Source organism: Anastrepha ludens, chromosome 5, assembly GCF_028408465.1.
Source record: "Anastrepha ludens isolate Willacy chromosome 5, idAnaLude1.1, whole genome shotgun sequence".
Classification (NCBI taxonomy): Eukaryota; Metazoa; Arthropoda; class Insecta; order Diptera; family Tephritidae; genus Anastrepha; species Anastrepha ludens.
Genome location: NC_071501.1, coordinates 105,456,314 through 105,476,799, shown reverse-complemented (window position 1 = coordinate 105,476,799; position 20,486 = coordinate 105,456,314). Strand labels below are relative to the sequence as shown.

Here is a 20,486-nt window from a genome sequence, read left to right as displayed (position 1 = left end):
TGAGATAATTAAAAAGGTATTTTTTTGCATTTTTTCGCAAGAAAGATTTGCCTTTTTCCCAAACGGATGTGCTTATTGTACTGCATTGCTAGTGAGAACCTTGGCATACTTTTCATCTGTGCGTGTATAATTACATGTGCAATCATACTTATATGAGCGATTGACATCTTTGAGATTATTTTAAAAGCATTACTCTTTAATTCAATTTTAATAGATTATATTCTTTTCCGCTTTTTATCTACTAAAATGGACAGCGTATGTGAAAGTGCATATCTTAGCAAAGATATGTACGCTTATACGTGACACTTTGCTCCAAGACTTAATCAATATTATCTAATTATAAATAAGAAAATAATCTCCAATCATTAGCATATTTTAATGTGTTTATGTGTAGTTACGTGTGTGTGTACCACATGGGTCACTTAATCAAGTTCACCATATTTTCACACACGCACCTATACATACATGCATACATATCTCATAATATTTTTGTAAGATCTACACGTACACACATATTTCTAATCTCCACTTCAGTCTGTTAGAACTAACTGACAGCTGTCAAATATTTGAGTACTTGCTTTTATCGAATAGAGGTCTTTCGCTATTTTAATAGCAGGCGAGTTATTGGTTTTCATGTTTGTTGTATCAGCAAGCTTGATAATTATTTTTCTTGATATTTTTTTTTAAATTAATATTTGCTCAATATTAAAGAGGGATCGAAATGAGAGTTTACGTCAGGTGTTTTTTTTTTGCAGGTGTTATGGTATTTATATGATGCTAAACATTTTACGACATTTAAACAGCGGCCATCGTAGTCGAATGGGTTGGTGCGTGACTACCATTCAGAAGTGCACAGGCTCGAATCCACGTGTATAAAAAGCAAAATGATATAAAAAGTTTTTTCTAAAGCGGTCGCCCCTCAGTAGGCAATGGCAAATCTCCAAGTGTATTTCTACCATGAAAAGTTGCTCATAAAAACCATTTGCCGTTCGGAGTTGGCTTAAAACTGTAGATCCCTCCATCAAGACGCACGCCACAAATAGGAGGTGCAGTTCAGCTTGTTTTGTATTTAGATTAGTAAAATATAAAATAATATATTGAAAAATAAATTATTTCAATTAAAAAATCTTCCTATGCACCGTGGAACAGGGATTGTCCCATTGACTGGGTTGTCTGGGTTATTTTTTAGAAAGTAGTTTCCATGTGAAGTACGCAAACGCGTCGTTTGCCCGAAATTGAGCTACCGACTATGAACAATTCAATTCCAGCGATAGAGTAACTATGAATTGGCAAACACCGACCTTAATATAAGCCCCGTTTTATGCGGCATTATCGAACCACCTTAAAACTCCGTCTCTCCAGCATCCCAGTTCACTTGCCGAATGAAGTACTCGTGCATTCCGATAATCGTGCAGTCCGGACCGCATTGCCATTAAAATTATCGTTTAACATAAACGTGTTTCTAATCAGAACTCAATAAAGATTGTGAGCGGGCGCTGGCAATAAATATTTGGAGGCAATATCGATATGTCTTATCTTTATAGGACTTAACGATAATTACACATGTAATAAAAACAATTATTTTAACAACATAGTAAACATGGCAATTAACTAAAACCATTTCAAATTGTGCCTAGCAATTTATGGCTGGCTTTCAATGCCTAATTGTATTTTTCTTTTATCTTTATCAGTCAACTGAAAGTATGAACTAATTTAACTTTGTATACATCAATAGTCGTATTTGCGGACTCTTGACAGAGAGAAACTTAAATCGACTTAGTACTTTCTATTAGTCAAGCTCTGTCAAGTGTTGTGCTCTAATGCAATATTTCATCCACAAGGTGATGCAAAATTAATTCCTCTATGGGAAGATTTATAATTTTAGCAATTTGAGAGAACGAGTTTTATTCATTCTCATGACATCAGAACCCAGAGAGAACGTAGGTTCGAATCTCGGTGAAAGACCAGAATGAAGAAAAAGTTTTTTCTAATAGCGGCCACTCCTCAGCAGGCAATGGAAAACCTCTGAGAGTATTTCTGCCATGAAAAGACTCCTCATAAAAAATATCTGCCGTTCGGAGTCGGCTAGGTTCCCGTATTTGTGAAACAACATAAAGACGCACACCCCAAATAGGAGGAGGAACTCGGCCAAACACCCAAAAAAGGGCTACTGTTAGGTATGTTAAGTGTTCTTCAAGTCAGTTTAAGAGGCGGGGTACGAACACGAAGGCATTTAATGTCGCAAATTACTTTTGATCAAAGTTGATTTGAAGACGATCGCGGAAGTTTCTCAAGCTAGCCAACCCGTAACTCTCAAATATGATATGGCGGGAATTGTAGCCGAATAAAGTAGCTTTTTCATGACGAAAATGCACTCTTTGCATTAATTTCTGTAGGAAAAATAAGCTCTGCAATAAAGTAGCTGGCGTGCCATTCAAGTGTGATCAATCGGAAAGGCCAAAAACTTTTAATGTTCTACTTAACGTTTTCGTTAAACGTTAAACCTAAATCTAATTATAAATAGCTATTCTATTTTTTTTAATATTAGTTTATCGCAAAGCGCAAAAAGTGCTTAACCAAAGATAAAGTAAAAGTTTCAAAAATAATCAAAATAATTAATAAATAATCGCATTGTTTTTTCTACACGTATCGCCCCGCACTAATACTATGATAGTATACCTCTATATGTATGTACATAGAGTGGCATTTTTACAATGTCATACAACTTTACTTTATTCATGGAACGAATATTGAGAATATTGATAATGTTATAATGTATTATAATTGGTGTATTATGAGATATTATACTAACATACCTATTAACATGCATATAATAATTATGGGCAATAAAATTTATAGTCTATAAACGTAAGTGTGTTTCAAGTGTTTGGTTGGCTAGTATCAAGAAGCAAAATTTAAAAAAATTTATTAGAGAATTCAAAACGTGAAACAAGTTGCATGTGTATGTGTAAACGACGCGTCGTATTAATTAAAGTTGTGAATGTTGAATTCAATGTTAACGACCGAAATTGGACAAAAGAGATGTTGGTCTTGCGATAAGAAGAATTGAGTGTTCTGGAGATAAGTACAAAAATGGAATTCGGCAAATCGTTCATTATTAGCTTTATTCACCAACCACATAGCGAATAGCTAATAAATCGAAAAATTTCCCTTGAATTCTAGAGTGGAAAAACTCAATGATTGCGGTATCCGCGAACCGCTATTCTACTCTCAGTGAATTTGGCAGACTTAGCTGATTTTCTAACGAAATGATATAATACAAGGTGGTGCAAAATTAATCATCCAATGTTGTTTTTGAATAACTTTTTTACTAAATACCAAAAAACCAAAAAAAAAAAATGATTTTGAGCGATTCAAATTTGTATATTGACCTTTAGGCGCTACATTGCCTTTCTGTTTGTATACTGCAGCTGTTAACTAATTCCCAAATGCCAAATCTGACATCATTTTTTTTTTTTTAGTAAATAAAAAAAAAATGATTTTAAGTGACGGAAATTTTTATTTTGACCTTTAGGCACTACATTGCTTATTGATGCAGCAGCTGTCCAGCTCAAGTGTCTAATATGATTGACATACCACGCCATTTGCAAAAAGTATATACCAGACGTGATCAAGCTTCTTAATAGTCCAAGCCATTTTTCAAAATTTGAAAATTTTCGCGAGGCGCCTTTAAGGTATGCAAAAAAGGTATTACACTTTTTTTACAGAAATTATATTTATTGAAAACATACATATAAATAAAAGCACATATGTTGTATTGAATTAAGATAATACAAATTAAACACATTTATTTCACTTCTCTTGTTAATTCTTCAACTCTCCGTTGGGCAACCGGGTCAAAATATTTCGGTTATAGCTAATGACTTGAGCTACCTGGAAGCTTCTTAATATTTAATTTTCTATCTATGGATATAACCTTTTAAAAAGGATACTCGAACAGAACGAGAAAAAGGCTAGACCCCGTCGCCCAACCGAAGGTTTTAAAAGAGGTCTAATTTTGATATTTAATTTAATTTTGATATTTTTGCAACTCTATTAGCTCTAATTCTCCTTGTGACTTTCATTTAGCAATCCAGTGATCGAATTGTGAGACATTTTATTTGGATAAAAATGTAACAAATTCGTAAAAGTATAATAGCACAAAAATGAAAAGGGAACTCGAGTAAAATTTTCGAGAGCCACAAATAATCCTTGTAAGAGCCGCATGTGGGCCTTGAGTCACAGGCGGGCTCCCTGGCAGGTTGATCTATTCGCTTAGACGCGAATAGATTAAAACATGTAAAAATTTGGACTTCTTCAGATTTCATTATTTGTATTTAAAATATGGCTCTTAGCAATTATATGTGAGAAATGACATCATTTAATTGTCTACCATGACAGGTGGATGTCTACAGGTAAAATCCGCCAAACAGTCTATTCATAAATGCCTAATTGTCAAGATAAAACAAGATATCGATGTTGGCGGTTGTTCAGCAACACTTTGCGCTACAGTTGCAAAATTCACAACAGAACGTCCAGTTCATGGTCTGCCCTTCCTTATTCGACAAAAACAGTTTCTTAAAATTTCTTCACTAGCCTTTGGAATGCCAACTTATTCGGACGAATATTTCCATAAAAAAATTTCGAATTTTGCGTCATGCTTTTCTTAAAGATCACCCATTTTTCCTATCAATTGATCTATCGTGTAAAATTGTACATCTGTCTACTTAATAAATGTCAAAGATGACATGAAAAAAGCTGCCGTCTATGAATTATTCATTACTTGCACATAGGCGTCATCTTTGAAATACCCTTTATTTGTATTAGTTTAGTTGTTGTATTATTTTTCATTTTTGTTGTTATTCATTTTCCTCGAATAACACATTGCATATGTTTTGGCAGCACTGCATTATTTTCGTTTTGGCAAACTGTTATGCAATTCCATTGCTGTTCAAAGCATATCGTTTGAAGGTTGCAAAATGGTTCGATGTCGCCGTAGGTCGGTGAGAAAATAATAGTCCAGCTCCTCTTCACATGACGCTCAGATGTTATTATGTAATTCCAATTTTTTTTTTTTTTTATTTAAAAAATAGAATAAAAAATTCTCCTACTTAAAGCTGGAAGTGCTGGCCTTAGTAGGTCATACTGGTAGCTTGTGAGTTAAGCGACTGAGAACAAAGTCGCTTAAACATCGCTTAACTGTTTTTGCTCTCACATATGCATTTTTCACTTAGCGAGCCAAGAAGTAATGATTCGAAAGCAGCTATTACTTTAAACTAGGATCGCCCATACGTCGAAATTACGACGTTATATAAATACGGAGAGCAAAATTTAGTCTACCTGTTTTTAGTATTTATAGTCATAGAAAAAAGTTGAAACATATATAAATGGATAGCTTATATTGAAACTTTTTACATGATATATGTGAATAGATGTAGTTAAATTAAATGTGAAAAATATCCCATTTTACCTGTATTAAGCGATCCTATATTTGTCTATTTCAAATATCATACTTTTTTATTCATGAATTGGAAACATTTAATTTCATGTATTACGGAAAAAAATATTTTTTTTTAAAAGCCATAATAAAAAACAATCATTAATTAATCCATGGCCATCATAATTTCTGAATCAAATTTATAATACAATAGGATTGATTCACAATATATAAGTTTCCAGTTGTTTCATTAAATTTTATATCATGATACGTATATATAATATCATGATACATATTACAGCATGATGTATCATAATACAGGTAAAATAGTGTAATAAATTTTACCTGCACCTATTCACTTATGTATCTATTTTAATACATTGTGCAAACCGTCTCCACATATGCTATCCATGGGTATATGTTTCAACTTTTTTCTCTGATTATAAATGCTAAAAAAAGGTACGACAAAATTTTGCCCTCCGTATTAATATATAGATATTTCCCGTCGAGCAGAGCAAACATCTTCCACAACAGCAGCACATTAATAAGTTTCTGCGTTGACGAATCTTAAAAAGTTCATGTAGAGTTAATTATCAATAAGCAAACAATGTAAAATAAATATTAAATTAATATACTCGTACATAGAATTTCATAAGCGAGCCAAAAGTGTTCATACAAGAGATCGTCAGCCTCTATAAAATCTTCTGCGGAAAATTAAAGGCAATTTATTGTCATTTGCTTGGCAACGATTCTGAAGGAAATTTCTTCGCGTGGTTCGAATGGTTACACACTCGTCCAGGAATTTCATAAGCGTTCACTTGAATTTTTTATTTTTTGGTTGCTGGTAAAAAGAGAATAAAGAGGTAGGGACTAAAGCTAGCAACACCAACGAAAACTTTCCGCATTCAAAACGAAATATCAAACTGGGTTAGGTCTTAGTCTAACGCTATTACAGCACGAACAATGTGAAAACTGATCAATTAAATGCTGCGATATTCAAAAATAGTTATAAAAAATAAATTTCGGGACTTAAGAATTTCTAATATTATCAGTTTTTCAAATAAAAACTCCATTTACTGCGAAGAAAAAATTAAAGCTATAGTTTTGAATAAACACAATCGACATACATAAATCGATTTCTTTATACCGCTAGGAGTACGTTTTAATATGGTGAAAAAAACGTCTGCCACTACTCTGATTCTTTAACTGCTATATATTGTACTTACTCATGAAAGCAAAATTCGCACACAGTTGGCTAAGCTACAATTCTATGATTTAAGCGCATTGTTTCCAAATTTTGACCTTCGCTAACAATATTTATTTGACAACAATAGAAGGAATTTTTTACAGATTATCTCACCTGCGGTATGCGATAAGCACACGTTTTTGTAATTTTGCAATCTACTATGGACAGATGTGACTGCTACCGACAAGAATTGATTGTACTAAATTAAGCATTGCTCAACTGAGTCAATACGAAGAGATTTTCGTGACTGACAGTGCACTACATCGAGCAAAGCGTGTCAAGAAAATGGTAAAAAAATTGCGAAAATAATTTAATTGCTAGTTTTGCTTAAAATGCGAAATATTTCATGGGCCCCATTTTCACAAATTGACGAAGAAATGGCAAAAATGTGTGTCTAGCATGGCTATCACTTTTAGTGAAATATTCTGCATCATTTTAAAATAAGAACCTTGCAATTTTTATTTTACAAATTCCGGTTTCATAGGCATACATCTGGTATACTCTCAATTGGGTATAATAGGTCTCCAGTTGCACGAGCACACTCACCGCCGCACATATTGATTAAAAAAGAAAAAAAGGCACTCAAATGCCACACCTTTGGCTTTTTAGAACTAGATTAGCCAGTGCAAGCTCGACGTTACGTTAACATATTGCCATCTATTTAATTTTTAACTTGTTTTGGTATACTAATGGGTATTTAAAAAATGCTCCTTGATGTTGTTTTAAAATGAAACATGTAAAAATTTAGATTCTTTTAGTTTTTTATTAAAATACGGCTCCTAACAATTTGAAAAATTACAATATATCATTTAAATGCCCACCATGACAGGTGGACGTTCACAGGTAAAATCTGCCAAATAGTCAATTTATGAATGCCTCATTGTTGAGAACGACGAGATATCGAATATCGATGTTGAAGGCTGTTCAGCAATACTTTGGGCTACAGCAGTAATTTCTCAACGAAAAGTCCATTCTTTGGTCTGCCAGTTCTTTTCCTATCCGCGGCAGAACCAGTGTTTTGAAATCTTTTAACAACCTTTGACGACTCATTCGGGCGATTATTTCCTCCAAAAAAATCACGAATTTTGCGATTTGTTATTCTTAAAGATTTTTAACGCATTGTTCTATCGCTTAAAATTGTGCATCTGTCTACTTGACAAATTCCAAAGATGACATAAGAAAAGGTACTGTCTAGGAGTTATTCTGTCTACTGGCATCTAAGCTGCATGTTTAAAAGACCCATTAGAAGTAATGAAATATTTTCAAGGTTTCACAAAATTAGAGAAAGGTGATTAAATCATTCCCATGCTTTAAAAAATCTTTATTTCATTATATTTATTTTTGGCACCTGTCAGTTTTAGTTTTGATTAGCTTTTGATTACCGCCTAACCAAAAGCCCATTTTGCTTTAACTTTAACCTAACCCGTAGTTAACTGATGGATGGGCGCGAAAAAGACAATGAAAAATCTATTTCAGTTTTTAAACCATTCAAAAATGTTAGTTTAAAAAACTGTTACCTTGAAACAAAAAAAAAAAAAAAAAAATTACTCACAAATGCAGGAATACCAAGAAAATTGTTAAAAACCAGTGTCTCCGAAAATGTTTCTAGCTTAATAATTTAGACGGCTTTCAAATAATCTCCCCGCATATTTGTCCAGCTCTTTTAATCAAAATTATTTGATAATTTCTTTATTAAAAAATGCTGTTGTGCAGCTTAATGAATGCGGGAGATAATTTTTATTGTTTTAGTCAAGCATACAGAAAATTTCATCAGCATATACATAAACCCGTATATTTAAATAGAGTTTAACTGCATGAGCAATAAAAAATATATGAAAATAAAAATAAATAAAAATATTATTCGTAATGCTTCTCGTATTAGCCGAGGCGAATGGCTTTATAATCTGACTTCTTGCTTAAGCACTAAAACTCATTGCTGTTGGACTGGATTATGTTCCAAAGTCGAATCCTTAAGAATCAATGCAGTTATGTCAATAGAAATTTTCGCCTGTAAGCGCACTCTTTTATTTTACTTCACTTCTATATGATGTATCTGAAAGTCTATATTCGTAGTTCTAGTGAAAGGGTGACGGCTGAGAAAAATACCACTACACAGCTCATAGAATAGAGGTATTGCCTAGAGTTTGTCATTTTAAAGCACAAAATAAACTTAGCTATGCCAGGCCGATAGCCCCAGATGCTACTGTAAATGTATGGCAATTATTTATAATTTATTTCATATAAAAAAATAAATAAACTTATCTAATATTTCTAAATTAATGCAATAGATTCATATAGAAGCAAATCAGTTTCTGGTACTTACACCTTGAAAATTTTATTCCCCATTCCGGTTGCGTCATTTTTTTTCGTTGTATAGTTATAGGTGTATACCTCGTATTCTCCAGGGTGATTAATAAAGAACTGCAAAAACAGCAAGAACTGCGCCTTACTGCCGTAGGCTTCACAAGCCGGGCTGTCGCTGGTACTGATGGGTGTTTGGTTGTGCGTTAATAAAAGATTTCGTCTCCAAATTGTAACTAAATAACAAACTGTAGCAGATGACGAAGATTAATAAACTTAGTTGTTTGGTTTTTTTTTGTTGATGCAGCCGTAGGCCAATATTAGCAAATTATCCCACACAGGATAATTTGGCACAATACAAGTGTAAGCAAAAAAGCAAGAGCAAGGACGAAGACGTACGGACGGTGAACGGTAGATGGGCACGCACAGAGCGATACAGAGAGCGAGTGAGAGAGAGTGAAGAAAAGCTTTTAATACAGAGCAGCGAACAAAAGCGTTGAGTAGGCGACGTAAACTGTGACACTTGCAGCTCAAGAACGATAAGGCGAGATATTTACACGAAGGCGACTGATTCTGTTTAGAGAGCGATATTAATTTTCTATTTTCCGCTTTGTTTTATAGCTGTTACAGGACTTTATTGGTTATTCGGTTTTCCTTTATTTTTATTTTTTTATGTATGTAGCTGATCGCGCTGCGTATTTTTATTTTATTTTATTTTTTTATTAATTAATTATTAATCGCACGTTAATAATTTTATTTTGATCCTTTTGTGATTTGCGCACAAAATGCAAGATAAGATAATACACAAATTCAAATTTTACAAATACAAGCAATACAAAACTTTAAAGAGCGTTGCTGAGATATGCTTTTTCTCAAAAAACCAGAAATGCAATAAGATAATCACAGAAAAATAAATTATTATATGTATTTAATAACACGAAAACCGCAAAAATTCAACGCGAAAAAACCGCCACTCGATCGATGGATTGCTAATTTACAAATGAGATGATTTTGAGAGGCCTTTCGTTTATATACGGGACGATAAGCGTGGCTTGGCTATTATAAATTTTAATTTTTTTGCAATGCTTTTTTCCTTTTTTGGTTTCTGCTAATTCTTGTCGTTGTTTTTGTTGTTGTTGTTTTTCTTATTGTTGTACTTGTACCTATTTTTGCGAGTTTTATTGGTTTGTATCAATATTTATAGCCGTCGTTCTTGCTGTTGCCTTAGTTGTTGTAGTTGTTATTTTAGCTTTTTTAATTTGTTGTTCTTTTTGATGTTTTTGTTTTGTTATTTTTAATTTTTTTTTACTGTTATTGCTGTGCGTATTCGACACTGTCAGATATTTCGCAGTGATTACTGCATTGCTGTCTTTTAAGTGTGTGTATGTATATGTGTGTGGCGTAGTATCACTTGTTGTGTTGGTGGCCAGCGCGCTAGCCATTTTACGAGTATTGCCATTTTGACACAAGTACAAAAGAAGTGTACGAATTTTGTGCCTGTATGCGTGTATTTGCACAAAGTAACAACAGTAAAGTAAAGGTAGACGCGAAGAAGCACTGGAAGAAATAGCGAAAATTCGCGCAAGATTTATTCATACGCAGGCGCACACGTACACACACTCGCGTGCATATGGCCGACTTGTGTATGTTGTTGGTGGAACATGGCAAATATGAGTTGTTGTAAAGTTATTAAACATTTATGCTTGGATTTCTTTAAGTATGCACTTTGGTGTTGGACCGGCCGACCAGCCAACCTACCTCACTAACTCATTAACCGACTGACTTGCTAGACAAGCTCACCAACCAACCAATCAACCAAGCAACCAACGAAGCAACGGATCGTCCATGCAATCAAACTATGCTGCATACTTACATATGTGCATATATAAATCAAACATACAACAGGCACTTAAGTTCAATAACTCGAACACACTTCTACAAACGCTTCTAAAGACTGGCTTCAGCAGCTCAACCCTACTCGAACACCACAGCGCTGCTTAGCAGGCCAGACCACACATTGAACACTAAATAAGTACTCTTAGTTGTTCCTTGCAAATATCAATAGTTGCTATACTATTTTGCCTTCTACGATCGTTCGGTGCAGTTAAGTGGCTGCTGATTGCCGCCGATCGCCAAGTGTATCTAGTCGTTGACGATCTGCTGCATACTGCAACAGTGCGTTTCCATGCGGCGATGGTTGTCTCCTTGGCTGCTTGGAGTAGTATTTAAAAATCGCAAAGACCAAATAAAAGCAAAAACAAAGAAATAAAAAACAACAACAATTATAAGTAAGTATAACATTTCAACTCGAATTTACTTAAAATCTACACATTTGTAGGTATGAATGCAGAATATGCGTATGTATAGGGTTTTCCAAAACGGACGGGTCAATATTGGCAGGCCGTGACAGCGGTGGTGTTGATTTGGCGATGTCTGCCAACATTTTGTATTTGCAAGGAAGTGAATGGGCTCAGAAAAGGTGATGCGAGACGCTTTATCAAAAATGTTGGTTCTTGCAAACATCGAAAATTGTATGAATAATCCAGCCGGTTTTTCTCGGTGGCTATGGAAATGGTAAATGGTTATGGAATCATTTTTGTGAAAACCATGTTAAGTGGGCACAATGTCAGAACTTTCTTTTATCTCTTCCAAGGAAAGAGTGTAAACTTATAGTGGGGATATGGACCGGACACTGTCTCACTTCATCGTCCGCGGCCAAACTGAAGCTAGTGCAGAACAATACATGCACAATATGTAATGAAGCCAACGCGAAAAAACTCTGGAACACGTACTCTCTGACTGCCCAGCCTTAGCAAAACACGAATAAACTGCTTAGGTTCTGCATCATTTGCAACATTAGAAAGTGTGGCAGATTAATGTGTATTAAAGAAAACAAATAAAATAAACTCTCCATAAAAACTCTTCGCTTCATTATGGATCAATTTCTGATCTATGTATGTGCGATCTACAGGATCAACCAAGTCTAACCTCACCTAACCTGTAATCTACAACCAACCAGATCCAATACACTCACACGGAAGAGACGCCTTTGCGTACAAGGAGGCGAAAAGCTGCGCCGAAAAACTCGTTTTTATTGTATTGTATACAGGAATCCAGTATGTCAACAGCACTCAAAAATTTCTCATACATGTTTTGCTTGCCTTCCAGCGAATCCATAAATAAATATTATTTCTTCTACTTCTTCTTCTTCTTCTTATTAGCGTCATAGTCCTTGGGGAACCATTGCTTTTGCCACTTCCCTCCAACATTGCACGCGTATTTCATATTTTACCATAAATTTTATTGCAATCAACTTTTTTTCTTAAACATTCTTCGAAATGCATCAAAATAAAGAACAAAACAAAAATATTCTTTTTTCACAAACCAAAATATTTTCAGCGATTAATTTTGCTTCGGTAAGCAGCTCAATGCATGCCAAAACCAATGAAAAAGGTAAGAAATTAAAAATATATACCTGCTATATACAATAACTTTAAAAATTAATTATAAATGTGGCGCTTTTGCCCCCTTTTTAATGCATCCTTTTAAAAAGTTATATCCATAAATCGAGAGAAAATTAAATTTTATGGAAGCTCAAGTCGTTAGCTATAATAGAAATATGTTAAATTCACGTCCAAAGTCAAAAAGGTCTGGCCAAACCTGGGTGCCTAACGGAGGGTTAAATCATTATTTAGGTCTACGCCAATAAGCAGCAATCGACCAATGATCTCAAAGTCAACATAGGTGAAATTAGGTTACGGTCATTGCCACTCTATACGAGAGTGTAGAGGCCATCACTTAGACATAATGATCCATAGTAATACCACTAGTTTGGCTTCAAGTCCACCCTCTAATTCTCAATTAGGTGAAAGCACTTCGTCTCTCTAATAAATGATGAAATATTGTGGATGGAAAGCAGCAGAGGAAGTGTTTAACACTCTTCACCTCGCCCTCGTTCCTGCAGCTGCGACAGAAATCAATAGAGAGGAACCCAACACATTCTCCGTGCTGGTGATGATACCAGCTACTGTACAAATGGAAGGTCGGTCTTAACAAGTGAGAGACCTCGTTCAAAGATCCATAATAGGCTTATGGATAAAGAGATGCCCACAAACTGGTGATTAAGATTGCTAGTTCATTCGCGTTGCGATTTCCAGGAATGTCTCTTTATTCAGGGACCCAAGCAACGTTCGTGATGAACTGCACAGCCAGCTCATTTAGACTAGCTATTCATTCAATTACTACTTTGAATGAAGCATTTCGGCATTGTAGGGATTTTATGGCGTATGGCGCAGAAGGGCGGACGATGACAACATCCGATGAAGCGATGCTTGGAGTGTTTAAGATAAAGAATCTGCGCAAGATTTTTGGACCTTTACACGACATAGACATAGGATAGGAGAGGATACAAACGCTCCGGCTCTGAAAATATTCGATGCGGTACCAGCTGGTGCCTCCTCTGCGTTGGAAAGAGCAGGTCGAGAATGACTTAGCTTCACTTGGTGTGTCTAACTGGCGCCTGTTAGCATGAGAAAGAAACGACTGGCGCGCTTTGTTAAACTCGGCCAAAATCGCGTGAGCGGTTATCGCGCCAATTAAGAAGAAGAAGGGATTTTATGGCAACTTGACTGCCAGAGTAGGTCAGCTTTGCAGCAACAGGCGAATGTCTGACCCACAACAAAGACGTTGCAGTTATCGGGTAACTGTGGACAAGGGCTCTGCTGCAGCACTTCTGAGTGAATGCCACATCCGACCCTATTATTTAATCTAGAGTCGTCAGTGAAGATAGCCATTTTCACCCAAGTAATTTCCTTATAAATCTTCCACATCCAGAAATAAGCAACTCAAAACTGCTGTTAAGTTTTATATTTATTTTTTATATAATCTTTTTTGGAATAGTAAGACAACTAGCATCTGGGGCTATCGGCCTTATCAAATCAAAAAATCATTTCCATACATTTCATTTCGATGCGCCCTTATTGGAGAACCTTATAATTATGCCCTAAAAAGGAGTTCGACAAGGCAGCGGCGGACGAATACAATAAAATGTCGAGATAGTAGGGTAAATCTACTATCCACAATCATATATGTATGCAACATTATATATTTACTTACATATACACATGCAGTGGCGGTCAAAATAATAGCAGCGCGACATATAACCAGCTTCGAACATTCGTTATATGGAAGGAAATAAATAATACAGCCAACAAAATGATCAAAAATCAAATCAAATGTTGTGCCACTTTATATATATAAAATAATAAACCAAGTGCGTACTCAGAATTTTTTAAAGATGCTGACGAAAAGGCATAAAATTTTTAAGAAAATATTTTGAATTTTAAAATTTTGCACAAAAGTTGAGACGGTTTGTAAAATAAAATTAAATAAAAAATAAATATTCAAAACTTAGCAAACTGTCGTGCTATTAATATTTTGACCGCCACTGTACCTATGTACACACATACATGCAATTGTAGTCATATGGGAAATACCAGAAACGCACTAATGTTGCGTATGAGTACTTAGTATGTGTTAAAAGGCAAGCAAGTGGCACCAAGAGTCAATCCTATAAGTACTTCCAGTTTATTTCAAAAAAAATCAAATGTGCTATTATCTCAAGTATTGAATACCTGATTAAGACGACCTATTTTGCATTTAGCGACATTTTTTTTTCGTTTGTCGGCTTACAGCGTCATTGTTAAGATTAGGGGTATTGTGAAAATACACTTTCGAAATGGTGACAGTTTTGCAGCGACAGTTTGAAAATGTCATTATGCTTTTTTCTGCGCCGGTGTGAATTGGCCGTCAAGATTCTGCGATTTGACGGAAAAAGCTTCTTTATTTCTCACATTTTGACAGGAAATCCAAAAAAACGAAAATGCGTTCCTCCAATGGCAAAAATATCATGAGGCGCAGTAATAGTGTCGTTCGAGTCTGGTGCTACTTCTGGCATTGCAAAAGAATGAAGAAAGCAACGTTTAAAAGTGTGGGCAAAGTGTCCTCAAATCGTTTACAGAAATCAAAACATCCCAGTATTCAAGAGCAAAATAATGGAGTTTGCAAGGCGATTTGGCGATGAACACTTCAAGGCAAGCAAAGGTGGGCTTGATAAACAGAAACAGAGGTACTGAGTAAGAAATGTAACTGATGAATTATTTATTTAAAGTGGGTACTTTGCTTATTTTAGACATTGAGTGAGCCACAAAAAAGTGTGCGGAACGTCATTACTTTTGCTGACGAGTGAGAAATAGAAAACTGCGATTTTGTCGAATTTACTAGAGAAGTAAAATGAATGCGACATTTTTAACGCAAATGAAACAGCTTTGTTCTTTAAATGTTTAACAGATAAATAATTGGCTTTTAAGAACGAAAAATCTCATGAGGATAAAGTAAACAGCGAGATACATTAATGGTGGCAGCAAATATGGATGGCTCAGAAAAGCTTACAAATTTTTTAATTGGAAGAAGTAGCAAACTTCCTGGATGCTTTCGTGATATTAATTGGTTACCCGTTGGTTATATAGCAAATTCTAAAGTATGGATGGACGGGCAACTTTTTGAAGAATGGATATTGAGTAAGTGTCCGGCACACCAAAAACTGAGGAAAACAAACTGAAATCTTTTAAATTGGTGTTCTTCCCACCGAATATGACCTCCAAATTGCAACCACTTGACCATGGTGTCATTCAAAATATGAAGTGCCACTATCATAGCAGGATCGTAAAATAAGCCCCAAGACGTATGGAGGAAAACAATAGACAGGATGTTACACCTATTGAACAATTATACCCTATGATCACAAAATACCGGAAATGTTTAAATAAAACAAAACAAAGTTAAATTTCAGACAAACTTATTTTATCTCCTTCAAAATATGACCCGTTTGAAGAAACATACATGTGCCAATGTTTAACCCAGTCCTCCGTGCGTCCCTGGTAGGCCGACGAAGGGATGGCCTGCAGCTCCTTCGTCGCATTCTCTTTGATCTCCTCTATCGACTGAAATCTCCTTCCACGAAGTGGTAACTTCAACTTGGGAAACAAAATGAAGTCGTACCGGGCCATATCAGGTGGATACGGTGCTTGCACAATGGTATTTACTTGGTGTTTGGTCAAATAATCCAGTTCAATTTGGGCTCGGTGCAATGGTGCGTTATCATCATGCAAAATCCAAGAATTGTTTGCCCACATTTCCGGCCGTTTGCGACGTAAAGCATCTCTCAAACGCCTCAAAACGAATAAATAAGACAGATGTGTGCCTTACAGTCCTACCAACATAAGAAAAAATATGGACCGGTTCCCACGTGCGCGTGCGTTCGTTTAAATTAAACATTCCCGGTACTTTTTGATCATAGGGTATTAAAAAAAGCATGGAATATTAACGTTGGTAGACAAATCTTATAAAATTGTATTTTCTTGAAAAAAAAGGATTTCTATAACTCCAAATGTCTATAAGTCGCAGATTTTTATTGGATAATGCTGGTTCGAGTTGTAAAAGCTCGACTGTATAACTAAAATTATAGCATAAATCATTACAAAAGTTTTAATCCCAGTGGGTATGCCTAAAAATCTTGAGATCCTGGGCTTACATCAAAAATATCCTCAAAATAAATCCTATTCCCACATATTGACATCCCTAGCCTACCACTGTAGCATAATGGATTTTTGTCTGAATACTATTCGGGGTGGAGCCCCGTTGCACAACCCACTGTGGTCATGAAACGCCATACGATAGGAAAGGTTTTGTATATTAACCGCCCTGCGGCAGTGGTAAGCCTACTATATTTCTGGCATGAAAGAATACCTCATAAAAACCCAACTGCTAATCGGAGACGACATGAGACTGTAGTTTCCTCCATTTGTGGAACAACAACAAGACGAACACCAAAAATTCAATGAGGAGCTCGGCCAAGCAACTGACTAAAAATGTATGCACCAAATATACGGCATCCCTAACGAAAGATGTTAAGCGTTTCCGTAGAGGCATTCGTTTGAGATTACCATTTATTTTAGATACACTTCAAATTAAATTTTTTAATACTTTTTTTAAATTTCAAATTGAAAGTTGTGCGTCTTTTAGGCAACTTTAGTTCGGAAAAAATTTTGAATAAGCAAAGCTTAGGCTTCCGAGTACCATTTTCTTATAATTTATACCTACATTTCATTTACAAGTTCGTTATAAGAAAAATTGGTTATAAAATATATTGGCATTCACTCCTTCTTTTGACATATCAAGGCCAGCGAAATGATCAAAAGCTCCACTACTCCATGCGCCGATCATTCAGCATGGTCACTTGCCGTTATTATATGCATATGCATATGTGCAAATGTATGTGTATGTGCGTTCAATAACTGTATATGCATGTGTATGTGTGTGCAATAACTGAAAAGTCACAATCACTCACTATAACTATAAGACAAATCCACATATAGACTAGCAAAACACTAGCAATGTTTGGTTAGTTGGTTGAAAATTCCTCAGGCAGTCTAACAAAAACAGTAAAAAATAAGACCAAGATAACTATAAAAGTTGCAAATTGTAAATGGAATAAATAGCCGCAATGGCAGTGGCAACAAGAGCAGCAGCAACAACAACAACAGCTAACGGGCTAATTTCATAGCCAAACCGATTCGACTTTTTTTTAAGAAAATCAATATTTTCTTACTCCAGCGCAAACTTTGACGAGCAACACACATTTAGGGCATTTTCTTGGGTCAACCAGCTCAGTATCACAATCAATTCCCACTGCACGATTCGAATCTTTTTATATAAGAAACATAAACAATTTATTACATGCTTTCACAAGAATTATGTATTGGCTTTAAGGCATTCGGGATAAATAAAAAAAGAATTCTGACGATTACTTCATTTGAAGGAAAACACAGAGTAGGATTCAATCGTTAAAATAACTATATGTAGATGCATTCTAGACTACATTTGTATTGAAGATGAAGGACCTGTAAATGACACACATTTTCAAGAAATCGGTATTTCAACTGAAAATCGTCGTTTTTCAAGAGCTAATCAGTTCCAAGTGCTGTAATAATTCATGCCTAATAGCATTAACATTTTTTTGATAAAAAAAACCTCATTCAGCATGAAATTTGGCTCCGAAGCAATAATTAAAGGTAATGTAAGAAGTCTAATATACACGCTGTGTCAGCCATCTCGAGCTACTTAATAAATCCGTGATGTCCTCTTTGGAAAAACTATTTTTTTATTTCCGAGTAAATTCTAAAAAAAAATTACTCAAAAGCATAGAAATTAAAACTTTTACTAAAAAGTTAGCAGGCATTACTATTTTTGTTGTTCCACAAAACGTGAGCAAAAGGGTACATTCAATTTATTCATGTCTTTAAAGAGAAAATGAAAACAAAGGCTTAGGTAAAATCGTGCGGCACTTCATTCAAACCAGGCGAAGAAGTTGGCGTTCGTCTAGTGCGAAGTTGTCTAGTGATACTCTTTCGACGCATTACTGGTATGAGCCCGAGACGGCCCATCTTTTGGTTGTCACTTCTACGCAAACAGAGTAAATAATTTTATATTTAAAATTTTGATTGTCGTATGTCTCACATGGCAAAAAAAAATTGGCCCATCTTAAGTAACGAAACTTGATAAATTCAAATCCAACGTCAGTCGAACACTTTCTGAGGGGCAGATTAAAAAGTTGGAAGGTCCAACCTAAAAAACAGTATTCATTGGGCTTGGCACGATATGGCACATGGCATATGTAGGTCCTGTAAGAATGAGAAAAATATAGTTTTCGTTGGAAACTTTTTGTTTTTAAGCTATGTATTGTGAAATCTCCGAGTGTATTTATGCCATGAAAATGCTCCTCATAAAAACTATTTGCCGCTCGGAGTCAGCTTAAAATTTTAGATCCCTTCATTTGTGGAACAAGATCAAGACGCACGGCACAAATAGGAGAAGGATTTCAGCCAAACACTTAACTGCGCGCCAATTATTCATTTAGTTTAATCACTTGTCAGAGCTACCAACTATAAAAGGCTGCACTGCCAAAATAATAACTAAAAACAAAACGAATATAACGGATCATAAATTGAACCAATTCTCTAGCACGATCAGATCGTTGTTGTTGCGTTTGCTTTGCGGGCAAAATTTGTATCCGGATCCTGATCCTTGACCATTGGAGCACAGCTTTTGTTAACTAATTTTATCTACAAGTTTTGTTGTTGCAAATTTTATGAGCTGTATTTTTTAGCAACTTTCGTGTTTGAAGTTCAACGATCACGGCGATGTACCGATTAGACTCTTATGTAGATAAGATTTGACTTTTATCGACTTTTATTTGTTAGATTTTGTTAAAAGTTATAACTTTTTGAAATACGTTTTAAAGCGTTATGTTGTGAGCGTTTTTTTATTTGTATTTTTTTATTCGTAAAATTATAATAAACTTTTTTTGTGTAAATAATAATAAACGTTGCGCAAAGGGAAAATAGTTTCCTTAACAGGCATCGCTTTTGCTGACTCTAAAACTAATGACGCGCCCGTCTACGAATTTTTATTGTTTTTTTTTTTTTCACACATTTTTTTAGTCACTTACTTTATGTTAAAACGCATGCGCCCATTAAATGTTTGTTAATCTCATTTTAATCGCTTTCGATAAGTGTCTTTCTGGCTGTCAAGACTCTTACTTTATTGCTTCATGGATCACACTAAAACCACACTTGTATGTGCATATATATACTATATGTATGTATATTTACATTTATTTAATTATACATATGTGTGTATGTATGCGTGCGTTGTATACACTAAGATACTAACTTGTTTTAAATGCACATATTCGGTATTTATAAAATTCGTACCACCATCACAAAGAAAACATACACATATATGCGAATGTATGTATAATAATGATAATAAACGTAAAAACAGATTACAAATTTCGGTCCAAACAACCGTTCACCCGTCAGCAGTCGCGTTCAAACGACGACTGTTTCACAGCACGACAAACCACAGCTCTTTTATTCATTATTTCGAGTGGCACATGGAGTTAAGGCGGAAAGGCCCTAACCACCCACCTTCACATACAAACGTACTCATAAAAAAACACAAAAAACTGGCTTAGAACACAACTAAAGCGGTACTAACTACTCGACTAGTTAGCAAGTGATATCCACTAGCGTAATCAAAAATGAGTGTATCAGCATGTATGCATGTATGTATGTGTGTATGTGCATACGCCAAGTACCTCATACTCGCTGCACTTGCTTGTTGGTACAAGCCAACTGTCAAACCGTCAAGCGTATAAAGTCAGAGTCAGTTTTACATGTATGTATGTACGTACGTATGCTGTGGAGCTGCGCTGTAGCTCTCGATGCGCTCAATACTCTACCGTGCACTCTTGCCTATACATAAGTACGTATGTACCAATATGTGCGTGTGGTTTTAAATTTTTCATAGAACTAATCAATTTCAAGTTTTTAGTGAATGTGTCTTTTTTGCGACTGTTATTATTTATTTGTCAACAAAAGC

At 35.2% G+C, this 20,486-nt stretch overlaps 1 protein-coding gene across 2 annotated transcripts in view; it reads right to left on the bottom strand.

Annotated features, from left to right (window-relative positions):
• LOC128865252 (putative inorganic phosphate cotransporter) overlaps positions 1–19,963 on the bottom strand; it is a 52,782-nt gene extending 32,819 nt beyond the window's left edge. Inside the window, exons 1-2 of one of the 2 annotated variants that reach the window (XM_054105394.1) lie at positions 19,776–19,963; positions 9,007–9,232 (exon numbers count right to left, since the gene is read on the bottom strand). In XM_054105394.1, the coding sequence (XP_053961369.1) occupies positions 9,007–9,043 (37 nt within the window). In that variant the 5' untranslated portion in view covers positions 9,044–9,232; positions 19,776–19,963. Of the gene's footprint in view, positions 1–9,006; positions 9,233–19,714; positions 19,739–19,775 lie in introns of those variants that run through there. The other variant, XM_054105395.1, reaches the window with a different exon arrangement.
• Positions 19,964–20,486: the final 523 nt, after the last annotated feature.